Source organism: Chenopodium album, chromosome 13 (genome assembly GCF_948465745.1).
Source record: "Chenopodium album chromosome 13, dcCheAlbu1.1, whole genome shotgun sequence".
Taxonomy (NCBI): Eukaryota; Viridiplantae; Streptophyta; class Magnoliopsida; order Caryophyllales; family Amaranthaceae; genus Chenopodium; species Chenopodium album.
In genome coordinates, this window is record NC_137846.1 from 53,600,633 (window position 1) to 53,614,116 (window position 13,484).

General features: G+C 35.2%; 1 protein-coding gene and 3 pseudogenes across 1 annotated transcript; 1 reads left to right on the forward strand and 3 right to left on the reverse strand.

The window, feature by feature from the left end:
- Positions 1–2,583: 2,583 nt before the first annotated feature.
- LOC145575789 (long-chain-alcohol O-fatty-acyltransferase pseudogene) lies at positions 2,584–3,657 on the reverse strand (annotated as a pseudogene).
- Positions 3,658–6,287: 2,630 nt separating this feature from the next.
- LOC145576945 (putative long-chain-alcohol O-fatty-acyltransferase 5) lies at positions 6,288–7,612 on the reverse strand. The gene is made up of 2 exons (XM_081634645.1): positions 6,909–7,612; positions 6,288–6,627 (listed from the first exon to the last, which is right to left on the reverse strand). Exons 1-2 carry the CDS (start codon positions 7,610–7,612, stop codon positions 6,288–6,290), a joined length of 1,044 nt encoding a protein of 347 aa, XP_081490771.1.
- A 941-nt stretch (positions 7,613–8,553) lies between these two features.
- LOC145575790 (long-chain-alcohol O-fatty-acyltransferase pseudogene) lies at positions 8,554–9,609 on the reverse strand (annotated as a pseudogene).
- A 2,793-nt stretch (positions 9,610–12,402) lies between these two features.
- On the forward strand, positions 12,403–13,454 carry LOC145575791 (putative long-chain-alcohol O-fatty-acyltransferase 5 pseudogene; annotated as a pseudogene).
- The last annotated feature ends 30 nt before the right edge of the window (positions 13,455–13,484 follow it).

Consider the following 13,484-nt stretch of genomic DNA (forward strand, 5'->3'; position numbering starts at 1 on the left):
TCAAAAAATGTCACATCTCTTGACACAAAAATTTCACAAGTTTCCAAGTCGTACACCTTCCATCCCTTTTTCCCGAAAGGATATCCGAGAAACACACATCTCCTACTACGACTTGCAAATTTATCACCCTTACTCTTCAAATTATATGCATAACACAAGCACCCAAACACCCGAATATACTCATATGAAGGTGTTTTGCCAATAAAATTTCACAAGGAGTCTTATAATTAAGCAATCTAGAGGGAGTTCTATTAATTAAATGACATGCCGCTTGCACACACTCCCCCCAAAATTTTATAGGCAAATTTGCTTGAAATCTAAGGGCTCTGGCAACATTTAAAATATGTTGATGTTTTCTCTCGACACGCCCATTTTGTTGAGGTGTGCCCACACATGAAGTCTCAAAGTAAATGCCATTGTCAAAAAAATACTCTTTCAACGAATTGAATTCCGTACCATTATCACTACGAACCACTTTAATTTCTTGAGAAAATTGACGTTTCACAAGAGCCACAAAATTGTAAAACATGTACTCAACTTCCGTTTTATTCCTTATTAAATAAGTCCACACACCCCTAGAATAATCATCGACAATGGTTAAAAAATAATGAGCACCGCAAGATGATGGAGTCTTATACGGACCCCACAAATCTAAACGTACTAGTTCGAAAATCCGACTAGCTTTATTCACACTCAAAGGAAAACTACTCCGATGTTGTTTCGCCCGAGGACATACATCACATAATTTAAATTTATTACTACTACGACTCACAAATGGAAGTTGTTGTAGTACCTTTGCCGAAGGGTGCCCCAAACGTTTATGCCACAACTCTGTCGAATGATCCCCATCTATCTTCAAAGTCTTCACCATAGGAACACCCCGGAAATAATAAAGCCCATCTACTCGTTCACCTACTCCAATCACCTTCCTCGTTGTTAGGTCCTGTATAACACAAAGTTTATTAGTAAATTGCATGATACAATTTGATTCATCACATAATTGAGTCGTCGAAATTAAATTGCAATTCAATTGAGGCACATAAAGAACATTATCAATAGTCAAGCCCCCTTGCAATATAACCGATCCAATTTTGGAAGCATTGGCATAATTCCCATCCGGCAATCCCACCGGATAATGGCTCACATTCGTCATATTTCTCAAAAGAGAAAGATCACAAGTCACATGGTTTGAGGCACCGGTGTCTATAATCCAACCCAAATCGTGCTTATCGGGAAGCTTGGACTGAATAGAGTTTAAATGATCAAGTAGTTGCTGTATTTGAGCCTTCGTGACCCCTACAAGGGCTGTCCCATCTGAGGCGGTAACAACAGTATTAGTCATCACACAATTTCTCATAATATTCCTCTAAAAACTACACAAATCGTCACACGGTAAACCTCACTGGTAATAAAAAAATCTCACAATTCCTCACAAGCAAAGGAATTGAATATATAAATAATTGAATTTGTGAACCTCACAGACTCACAAACACACACGTGAGAACTCAAATTCCCACAATCTCAATCACTCTTACAAGCATCAAAATTGTAACTAAGAATATGATCCCACAAATACTCACAGTAGGATCGGATGCCGCAAAATTGTTCCTCTCGGAAGGAAAAAAAAAAAAAGAATTATATGATGTGAACTCTCATACCCCTCACGATTTCACGAAATTATGTAAATTACGTGCTATCAATTTGTCAAAAAAAATTTTTGGATCAAACCTAAGCTCTTGATACCATGACAAAATATAATGAATAATTCTCTGTCATTCTCATTGATATAAACGGCCACATACAAAAGTATATATAGAGTAGGATACTTGGAGGGCAAGTCCAAAATAACCTAAAGATAATCACAAAATATATTCACAATATTTATCTTTCCTAATAACATAACTACAAAACATTATCACCTGAGATATTGTTAGAATGTGTTTCAATTTGTAATTTCATTTAAGGATACATAATTAAGTAGAGCGAGATACAAATTAAAGCATAATGGAGGGAGTAATATTTTGGTCGGGTTTGTCTAACATTGTCACAACGTGAACTAACCAATACACGAAGTACATTGTGTTGTCGTTTTTTTGCTTTCAATTGTTTTGTTTCCTTCAATCAAAAAGTGATTCAAAATAGATGTTATGGCATAGTTTCCATCCTATACTATTGTGTTTAGACCATCAATAGAAATTACTACGTACATGTTCTAGTACAGTCTTGAGATAAGTAATAATAATATTTATACTAACAATTTTGAAAAAATATACTACTCCGTAACAAAATTTTGAAATACACTAGTTTTACTTGTCTCGGTGGTTTGTTCAATATTAATGTATATTACGAAGTTACCCATATATTCACATTCCGTGTAAAAATTTCAAAGTAACTATTATTAACTCAATTTTTATAAATCATAAGAAGAAAACAATAAAAATTACAAATAATTTGTGATCTAACAAAGACATAATCCAAATTAAATTATCATACATTTTTTTTTTTTTTTTGAAAGAAATTAAATTATCATACATTGAGTAAAAAAATAATGAAATTAAACAGATAATAATTACAAGATTTCATTTAAAATAATCGTGATCCTATAAACTTAAACAATGCCTTCGCCTCCTCAGCAATTCTTACATCAACTTGATTCCTTAAAAATGGTGGAAAGAACAATAGATATCCTGTACCCATTACTAGACCAAGGCTTAATGGGCCACTTAAAGCCCAATGCAACCTTAACTTACGGCCCAAATTCTTCTTCAAATAGCTCTCCAAAATAACTAAAATCCCATTTAGTCCAAAAAAGCACGTGACCTCCCACGTGGGATTAACAAATGTTAAGTAGTAAAAGATTAGTTCATGTATTAGACCAGATACTAGAAAAACAGTCATAACCGAAGGAATTAAGACCTTTTGTTGACGCACATTATTTTTGGACAAAAATACCCTCATGGGTACATATATGGTGTGTCGTAGTACATCTGTTACCATGAGGTTCCACCTTCGACTCCAAAAATCTTGGAGTGAAGTTGACAAGTAAGGCTCATCGAACGGCGGATGTAGCTCCACGTCTAAGATGGCCTTTGCTAACTTGTTGCATATTACCACAATTACATCAAGGAATAAGTACATTATGCCACAATAACTTATCCAAATAACACATGAGTGTAGTTTTCTTTTGTAGGCATAATAATATGTTGAGAGGATTGAGAAAAGCAAGGCCTCATGCCATAAAGTTAGGGGTATTACTTTCTTGGTTTTTTGTTTTTTGGATATTGAATCTTTGATTTTCATCGGAAAAATAGCAACCAATACAAATCTAACAAGAGAGGTTAGTTTTATGGGTGCATCGCCTTTCTGTTTGTCAGGTTTAGCGGTAGGATTATGTAGACAATCAGACAATGGGCCGAGGCCATAGGAAAATAAGAGTAGTTTAAAGTTTCCTACGTATGTGATGAAGTATGAAATAATTCCTTTAAGGATTACGGAGGAAAAAGAGAGGGGGAAAATGATAAATAGAAAGAAACATGGAAGATAAAAGATAAACCTTATTTTTCCCTTTGGGATCTTCAAAGCTATAAAGTAGCAATAGCATAGAGATGTTAATAGTATTGACCATGCCCGGAGAAATGACTTGATTTCACCCTCCATTTAATCTTTGTTTGGAATTTATTTGGTTGCTTGGTTTGGTTTCCAATCTTTGTTTTTTTTTTTTTTTTTTTTGGATTTTTGGTAATGATTCTAGCTTAATATGACATAACAATCCTCAAATACTCCTATAAATTTCAATTATGATATTCTAATTTTAGGGACTAATGAACTTGTTAGAATCAATTATATGAAACCTAAACAATCACGTAAAATGGATTTTTAATTTTACACATAAGAGTTGTCTTTTTACTTGGTCATGTAAAGTGAGTGCTAGGGTAGATCATTTTATAAGCAAAGGAAACGTGTTTTCCATGCATAAACAAATGTGTGTACTTAACAAACCTCTTTGTAAAGTTAAGAGTCTAATTTTAAGATTATTAAGTGATGGTTTAAGTTTAACCTTTGAAAAATAAATTAGTTCTCTTTTTTTGTTTTTTTTTTTTTTTTTGTTTTTTTTTTTTTTTTTTGTTTATTACAAGTTAATCAAGCATTGACAACTACTCATTATTTACGAGATTTTTGATGGATTAATATGTTCCTTTACTCTTTTAGTATTAGGTAACTAGAGAAAACATGTGGGGAAATTATAAAGAGCAAATTTCACTCTTAGATGAGATTATAAAAAATAAACCACAAATAAATTGTAATTTCAATACTAAAAACAATTAAGCTAAAATTTCTCAAAATAATAATAATAATAATAATAATAATTGAGGATCGTGGTTCTGATGTGGGTCTATCTATGTTGTTGGTGGATTTTCAAAATGCCTTCAATCTGGTTGATCGTTCGGTCATGTTAAGTGAGGTACGTCGCCGTTGTCCAGGCATTTCGCGATGGGTTGAATTCTGCTATTCTAATCCAGCCAGGTTGTACTATGGGGACCAAACCTTATGGTCATCTCAAGGGGTGCAGCAGGGTGATCCCCTTGGTCCTTTGCTTTTTTCTTTGGTTTTACAACCCCTGGTGTGTAAAATTAGAGAGACTTTTGATGTATGTCTTCAGGCTTGGTATTTAGATGACGACACGATTATTGGAGACACTTTGGTGGTGGGGCAAGTTCTGCAGTTGATTATGGAGGAAGGACCTCGTTCTGGGTTATGTCTTAACGTGGAAAAAACTGTAGTTTTCTGGCCTACGGAAGACCCTCGAAGCAGGCTGGTGGGTGTCTTTCCGCCTAATATTGCTCGACCTTTGCGTGGTGTTAGGTTGCTTGGAGGTCCCGCTAGTTCCGATTCTGGTTTCAGTGGTGAGCTTGTGATGCAGAGGGTGACCAAGACCATTGCCCTTATGGATAAGGTCGCTATGCTAGATGATCCTCAGTGTGAACTGTTGTTACTTAGGGCATGTACTGGAGTTTCAAAACTCTACTTTGCATTACGTACTTGTCCTCCTAGTACTTTTGAGGTAGCTCAGCGCACTTTTGATAGAGCTCTTCGATCTTCCTTGGAGCGTATTGTTACCGCTTCGGGGTCTGGGTTTGGTGATTGGCAGTGGCGGCTTACCACCTTACCATTTGCGTTTGGAGGGCTTGGTGTTTATTCTGCAGGTGATGTTCGTCACTATGCTTTTCTTGCTTCTCGGTTGCAGTCTGCTGGGTTGCAGACACAACTTCTTCGGCATACTGGCATTGTTGGTCTTGGACGAGCCTTTGAGGATGCGTTGTGTCTGTTTAATGGAACAGTGGAGTCTGACATTTTGAGTAATCCGAGTGAGGTCGCTGCCCCTAAACTCATGAAGAAATTGGCAGATATGTATTTCACAAAGATTACCGCTTCTGCCGAATCTGCTTATTCTTTAACTCCTCGACAATCAGCATTGTGGAAATCACAGCAGGGTGATCACACCTCTGCTTGGCTTCGGGCGGTTCCTATTTCGGGGTTGGGTCAGACGATGAACGCCAAGACTTATCGTTGTGTGTTGTCCTATCGGTTGGGTGTTCCATTGTTCTCTATCTCGACGTCGTGCTCTGCTTGTTCGAGGGTTTTTGCTGGAGATATTTTCGGTGATCACGCGGTGTCTTGTGCTGGTATTGTGGGTATTAAACATCGGCATAATGTTGTTCGGGATACTCTTGTTGATGTTTGCTATCGTTCTGGGATTTCAGCGAGAAAAAAGGTTGACATTGGGTTGGCTGGAGGGAACGACGAGGCCCTCAGACCCGCGGATGTGTTACTTTATTCATGGGATCGTGGTCGCGATGTCTGTGTTGATTTGACAGGGTCTTCTCCTTTGACACAGTCAGGGCTATCTGACTTTATTCCTGGGCGGGTTGTGGCTGATGCTGCTCATCGGAAGCGGGTTAAGTATGAAGCTCGATGTCAGGCGATTGGATATGGTTTCATTCCCTTCTCCTTTTCTTCGCTTGGGGAATTAGAGAAGGAGGCTATTGCGTTACTGAAGCGGATTCAGAGGTTCTCGACGACGCAAGACATTAGGGCTCGTGCTGCAGCTCATATCTTCACTAGGGTAGGATTTGCTATAGCTAGAGGAGTGGGGGCCCAGATTGTATCTCGGCTTCCCACTAATTTATTGTAGGTTGTATGACTTTTGTTTTTGAGATATAATAATAATAATAATAATAATAATAATAATAATAATAATAATAATAATAATTACAATAATAATAAATTTAGGCTAATGGTAACATTCCTTTGAGAAATCTACAAACAGCATTGACTTCCTCAAGAGATCTAACATCAATTTTATTCCTAACAAATTGGGGAAAGAACAACCAAAATCCAGTTACCATCACAAACCCAACAGTTAATGGACCAGCTAAGGCCCAATGTAATTCTCCAAAGCCCAATCCTCTTTTCAGCCCAATCTCAACAACCAAGCACAGCCCATGAAGCAAGAAGAAGCATGTGACTTCCCATGTGTGACTCGCACGTGTAATGTAGAAGAACAACAACTCATGCATCAACCCAGACACCACAAAAGCAGCCATAGTAGCCACTACTTGGGCCCACCTCTTCCCGATACGATCAATCAATCAATCAATCAATCAAAGCCTTAATCCCAAAAGTGGGGTCGGCTAACATGAACCAAATTTGATTATTCCGTGTAGTCATCAACATAAATCTTTCTCCTCCATCCCTTACGATCCAAAACTTCATCCTCACGTAAATCCATGCACTTCATATCCTTCCTCACTCCTTCCAACCAAGTCATCTTTGGTCTCCCTCTTCCTCGTTTAATCCCTCCATGGTCCCACTCTTCCACTCTTCGCACCGGTGACCCTCGGGTCTACCTCTTCCCGATACGGATTTCCCAAAATGCCATTACTGGAAAATATACAGTATAACGTAGTATATCTGATATCATAAGGTTCCATCTCCGACCCCAAAAATCTTGCAACGATGTCGACAAGTAAGGCTCATCGAATGGTGGAGACAGCTCTAACCCTAGAATGGACCCCACCATTTTATTACAAACACCCATAACAATCTCCAAATTTAGGTACACTATACAACAATACACCCCTAAAAGAACATTAGGGTGCAAACTCTTGTTGTAGTTACTAAAATACCCCGCGACAATAATCAATGAATAAATCAAACTCTTCAACGGCAAACTAAGTGGTAATTTTTGAGTAGGGGTAAAAGGGTCTTTTCCAATCTTCTTAATCTTGATGGGAAAAGCAGCAATTAAGATGAAATTAAAGAATGATTTAGAAGGTAAATCATGGGTTAATGGACCAAGATTAAAGGAAAATAGGATTAACTTGAAATTAGCAAGCCAAGTAATGAAAAAACCGGTTAATCCTGCCGTTGTTGGGGTAGATAAAGAATATGGGAGAATAGTGAAAACAGATAAAATTGGTAATAAAGAAATTAATCTGACTTTACCTTTTGGAAGCTTTGAAACTATGAAATAAGTATAAATTAGAGAGATTAATACCTTAAACCATACCTTAATTAATGCCTTAATTTCCCCGTTTTCTTGTTCTTCCATTTTTTATTTTTTTTTTAATCAAATTTGAGAAATTTTTTGACTTCAAAAATGTAGGAGTTTCAGATCTTTATTGGAATGGAATGTTTGATTAGTTCAATCTGTAAAATTATATTCTGTACAGTTGTGATATCTAATTGAATCACCATCTAGTTGACCACGTTGGTACATTATTATATAGGGCATTTTTATAACGTTAACTTTTTTTTTTTTTTTTTTTTTCTAAAGTGGAATAACGTGTAGTTTGCCTTTTATAAATTTTGATTTGCCTGATTATAGGAATTAAAAGGCACCAAAAACAAAAATTTTGACCCTAAACAGAGTTTCCATGCATCATAATTTGTTAATAGTAGTTTAGTACCACTGAATTTGATCCAATCAACTCTTTATTCTAAATTTTTTGATGGCATGAATTGTCCTACGCATTTGAAAATCTTTGATAAGTCTGATTGAAAACTCTCAAGTAGCTCTTGAAGTCGATGAAGAATGCTTGACCATATTTGTCACGGCCAATTTTCATACGTTAAATTTATTTTTTTAAGTTTTGGTTGAAGAAAATTGACAAGGATAAAAGTGGTTGGGTTTAACGTAAGTTATTGTCCTCTACAACCAAAAATAGTAGGAAGCAAATTTGAAAACAGACTATATGAATAACACTACTTGTACATTGTACTGAACTACTAGTTGTACTTTGTAGTTAGTTAATGGAAGCAATAAATAGAGAGCTAATAGCCATAATAAATAATACAAGTGCAAAAGTGCTAAATAATACACTCAACTAGTAAATCTTGTTGACAAATAATACATTCGAATATAGTAACTACATATCTATACTAAATTATAAATCCTGTCATTTAATTATCACTTTAATATAAGATCTAATACCAACCGTAAAGAAAAATTAGAGTTCTAATTCTTTCACTCATAATATAAAAATCTTCTAATTAATTTATACTTCGTATAATAATATCCTTCAAATTCTTGGCAAATACTTTGATATCCTCAATAGACTCAGAATCAACATGGCTCCTCCAAAGTGTAGGAAAGAACAACCAATAACCCGTTATCAACACAAACCCAACTGTTAATGGGCCTGAAACGGTCCAATGCAAATTCAACTTCCAGCCCAATTCCCTCTTAACAGCCATCTCCAAAACCACACACACCCCATGCAACAAGAAGTAGCACGTGACCTCCCAAGTGGGCCAAACCCGGGTTACATAAAAGATCATAACTTCATGGACAAGCCCAGATACAAAAAAGGTAGCCATTGTACCCATCACTTGGGACCATTTAAGGCCCAACAAATCAATAAAAATTGACCTGACGGGTTTATATACAGTGTGACGCAGTGTATCTGATACCATGCGGTTCCACCTCCGACCCCAAAAATCTTGAAGTGATGATGACGCGTAAGGCTCATCAGACGGCTCTTCGAGGTCTAACCCTAGGGGACCCACAATGAAAGCACAAAATGCAAAACATAGGTCAATAAAAAGAAATAATGCACATCCAAACATAACCCAACTTTTTGTACGGTCATAAATTATTACAAAAAGGGTAAAAAAGAAAGATCTTAGCCAATTATCAGGGGGTAATATTCTAGTGTGGTGGGTGTGATGTAGAGGATCTTTTTCCTTAATTTTAATGGGTAATGCAGCAATTAAAATAAAATTAATTAAAGAGTTTTGGGCCGATAATGGGCCGAGATTGAAAGCAAAAAGAAGAAGCTTTGAGTTTGCAAGCCAAGTAATAAACCAACTTATTATTGTGATTGGAATTGGTCTAGAAAGAGAAAGTGGGAGAATTGTGAAGAGTGAGAAAATTGGGAGGAGTGAAAAAAACCTAATTTTGCCTTTTGGAAGCTTTGAAGGTATCAAGTAAGAGTAGCAAAGTGATGCTAAAATTATTAAGCAAGATTGGAAGAATTTTTGTGCTTCTCCCATTTTTTTGGGATTTGTTTGAAGTTTGTGATGGTTTTTTTTGGTTGCCAATATACTTTGTTTTGTCTTTGTTACTATGTGTTTGGTTTTATAGTGTAACAAAGGATGTATGTGTCATATACTCTTAGAAAAAGTCATAGTCATAGTCCTAGTAGCTTATATATAGAGGAGACCTCTAGATATATACAAGTACAACCCAACCACTATTCATATGTTATTGAAAATCTACCTAATACTTCTTCCGATCGTTATTAAGGGTCTGTTTTCATTTTAGAACTGAGTTGAATTGAACTGAGCTGAACTGAACTGAAATGAGCTGAACTAAATAATAACTGAAGAGAACAGGCCCTAAGTACAACACTTTTTTCAATAACCTATTTTTATTTAGTGTAGTAACATTTTATATATGAAAATCCTCCATTATTTTTTGACACACCTTTCTTCATCCATAGCCTCCACTCTTATTGTTAATATGGAGTAACATTGATTAACTTTGACGATTTGAGAGTTGAATGTAAATTGTAATGCGTACAACCATAGAGTTGCATATAAAACGAGTTCTTTCATAAAAATGGATGATAGACTTAGAATACATGTAGTTTATCAAATCGGCTGATTTTTACTCTAAACTTAATTATAAGATCTAATTTTAAATTTATTTTAGTTGTAAAATTAACCTCAAGTAACGTTTGTATTTCCTTAGATTATATTTAATAAACTTAATATAATCTTAGGTATCGTTTGGTTGAAAGGCAAATTAAATTCTCATAGGAAATTGCATTTCGTGAGAAGTTATTTTCCTAATAAAATTTCTAGAAACTTCCTAACCTAAGTTTGTTTGGTTAGTAATGGGGAATTTAAAATTTTCATGAATTTTAATTGACCGAAGGCATGAAGGGGGCTGGCCGGCTCCTATGTTGTTAAAAATGGTAATTCCTATAAATTTTCATTTCCTTCATTTTATTCTTTTGTATGTCAACCAAACAAGTATCCAACTTATCAAATCTAATAAATTTCCATAACCCCCATTTTATATTGTCAATCAAACAAGCCCGGCCTAAATATATAAATCATTTTTCTTGAATTATTAAGTGAAAATAATGTGAACTACAAGTATATATTATGGCTTTAGTTATGGTTTTATTGTTCTTAAATGCGTTTAGTTTAGAGTTTATTTATGTCTTCAATTAGTGACATACTGACATTTCACTTTGAGTTGTACTGTAATTGATATACTAGTAGTTTATTTTTTTTTACTGTTGGTCGTTTGGTAGATGAAAAGATAAGCGAGGGTAACTAATACGACGTAGACTAGTCATAAAACCCTATTCAATTTTACCACATTTTTAGCTGCCTTGTCTGATCCACTTAACAGATGTATTTATTCGTTTATAAATCACATTCAATGGAACAGAATTTAAGTACATTGATAGAATCGTTGCCTGTTTGATATTAATGCCTTTTTTTGGTGCATTTTTACTTTTAGTAAGAGTGATGGATTTGAGTTGAGCATATGCAAATTGTTTTTCTTTTTTTTTTTTTTCTCTACACTAGAGATTATTGAATAATTCATTTGAAGTTACACTAGAGTTGATCTTTCTTCTTGCGGATTTATTGAGGATCTGATCCATTATGAAATTGTCTATCACTTGCTCGAATTTAAGTTTAAAAATGTAATAATGCTTAAGTTTGGCAAAATTATGATTATGATTATGAGTTAGAAGAACCTGCTTTAATTTTCTTTTAGTGCATTCTCATTTTGCTCAATGAGTGAATATATGGACAATTTGGTACTCAACTTTTATCAAGAACTTTCAAAATTGATTCACAAAATTTCCACATTACCTTATGGCTTGCATTAATTTGTGTAAATGAAACCTTCTACTAATGGGACGAAAGGAGTACCATATAACCATGCAACAAACCAACAATCGAGATGAAAGTAACTTCAATTCAAAAAGGAAAATTTGTTGAAAACCATCTTATAAAAATCAAACTTTGTTGAAAACCATCTTATAAATTTTTTTTTTGTCAAAGCACACTTGTTTTAAAATTTTTTTTGTTGAATCCCACCACTTTTCAGATTTCGACTATCGATTGACATTTCCAGCGTTGATTAGCATGTGCACCTCAAGTGACCTACTAAACTCCACTTTTCTATTATTTTCCCCCCCTTTTCCCTTCATTCCTTCCCCTTTCGTCACTTACGTTTCCGTGCAATTGTATAAAAGGCTATAAAAACCAAAATTTGATGAAGAGAATTGACGAAGAGGGGAATGAATAGAGGGAAAGGGGGGAAAACACAAAAGAAAAGTAGAGTTAAGTGAGTCACGTGAGGTGCACATATTAGTCAACGCCGGAAATGTAAGTAATTAGTCGGAACACGAAGAAATGGTGGAACTTAACAAAAAAAAAATTAAAATAGGTGTACCTTGACAAAAAAAATTTTAAAACATGTGTGTTTTGACAAAAAAAAAAAAAATTATAAGATGGTTTGCAACAAAATTTGGTTTTTATAAGATGATTTTTAACAAATTTTCCATTCAAAAATGTATACTCTCTTTGTTTTTTAAATACACGCAAAAAGGTTTTAAATAGTTTGACACAAGGGTTATATTAATATCATTCTCAATATCACAATATGCTTTATAATACACGTTGAAAGCCTGCAGGCCAGCTTGTACCAGCACTAAATTAATCAAATAATTACATCTCCAACAACTTTAAAAACTTATTTATTAATTTAATTATATTTCTTTTTAAATTAGATCACAAATACTTGTATAAAACTAACATATATTCCAAATAAAATCCTTCTAAAGACCCATAAATTTTTAGTTATTTCATAAAATGGAAGAAGATGAAGGCAAGAAATTCATAAAAGCATGGATAATAATCTTTGCATCACTTTGTTACTCCTATTTCATAGCCTCTAAAATTCCAAAGGGTATTGTTAGATTCATCTCTCTTTTACCAATTTTCTCTCTCTTCACTCTTCTCCCTCTTTCTCTCTCTAGACCTCTTACAAATATCCTCTTTGGGGGTTTTATCGTGTGGCTCGCAAACTTCAAACTCTTATTGTACGCCTTCAATCATGGCCCTTTATCATCATCATATGAGAATAATGATGATCGATCATCTCTTCTTAGATTTATTTTTCTTGCAGCTTTTCCAATCAAGATTAAGAAAGTCAACCCCTCAACAAAAGGCCAAGAGGGTAATTTAGTCATTTCACCCAACAAAAAGGAGGTAGTATTACCCTTGAACTTTTGGTCAAAGGTTGTTATTTTTGTCATTTTAGAAGTGGTGTACTCTTACAATAAAAATATGGTGGCTTTTTGTGGTTTGATGTATTTGGCTATTGATATTGCATTTGGGGTGTGTGATTTTTTAGTGGGGTCCACACTTGGGATCGAGCTCGAACCACCGTCTGATGAGCCTTACTTGTCGACATCGCTACAAGATTTTTGGGGTCGGAGATGGAACCTCAGAGTAACAGAAATACTGCGTCACACTGTATATAAACCCGCCCAACGGTTGTGAAGTTTGTTGGTCAAAAGTGGGCCCAAGTGACAGGTGTCATGGCTTCATTTGTTGTTTCGGGGTTGATGCATGAGTTGGTTTATTACTATGCAACACGAGCGATTCCCACGTGGGAAGTCACGTGGTTCTTTGTGTTGCATGGTGTGTGTGTGGTGTTGGAGATGGGTGTGAAGAGAAGTTTGGGCCAGAAGTGGAAGTTGCATTGGGCTGTTTCCGGCCCATTAACAGTTGGGTTTGTGATGGTAACTGGCTTTTGGTTGTTCTTCCCACAATTAATGAGGAATGAGATAGATGTTAAAGCAACTCAAGACATTATTGATTTTGGCAAGTATTTGAAAGAGGTGGTGATGAGAAGATGAATTAGTTTTGTAAGATCTTAGGTTCATCAA

Coding starts and splice junctions, on each gene's coding strand:
- LOC145576945 (XM_081634645.1), bottom strand. CDS start 7,612: ATGGAAGAACAAGAAAACGGGGAAATTAAGGCATTAATTAAGGTATGG. Junction 6,628..6,908: donor GAAATCCGTATCGGGAAGAG/GTAGACCCGAGG, acceptor TATCGGGAAGAG/GTGGGCCCAAGTAGTGGCTA.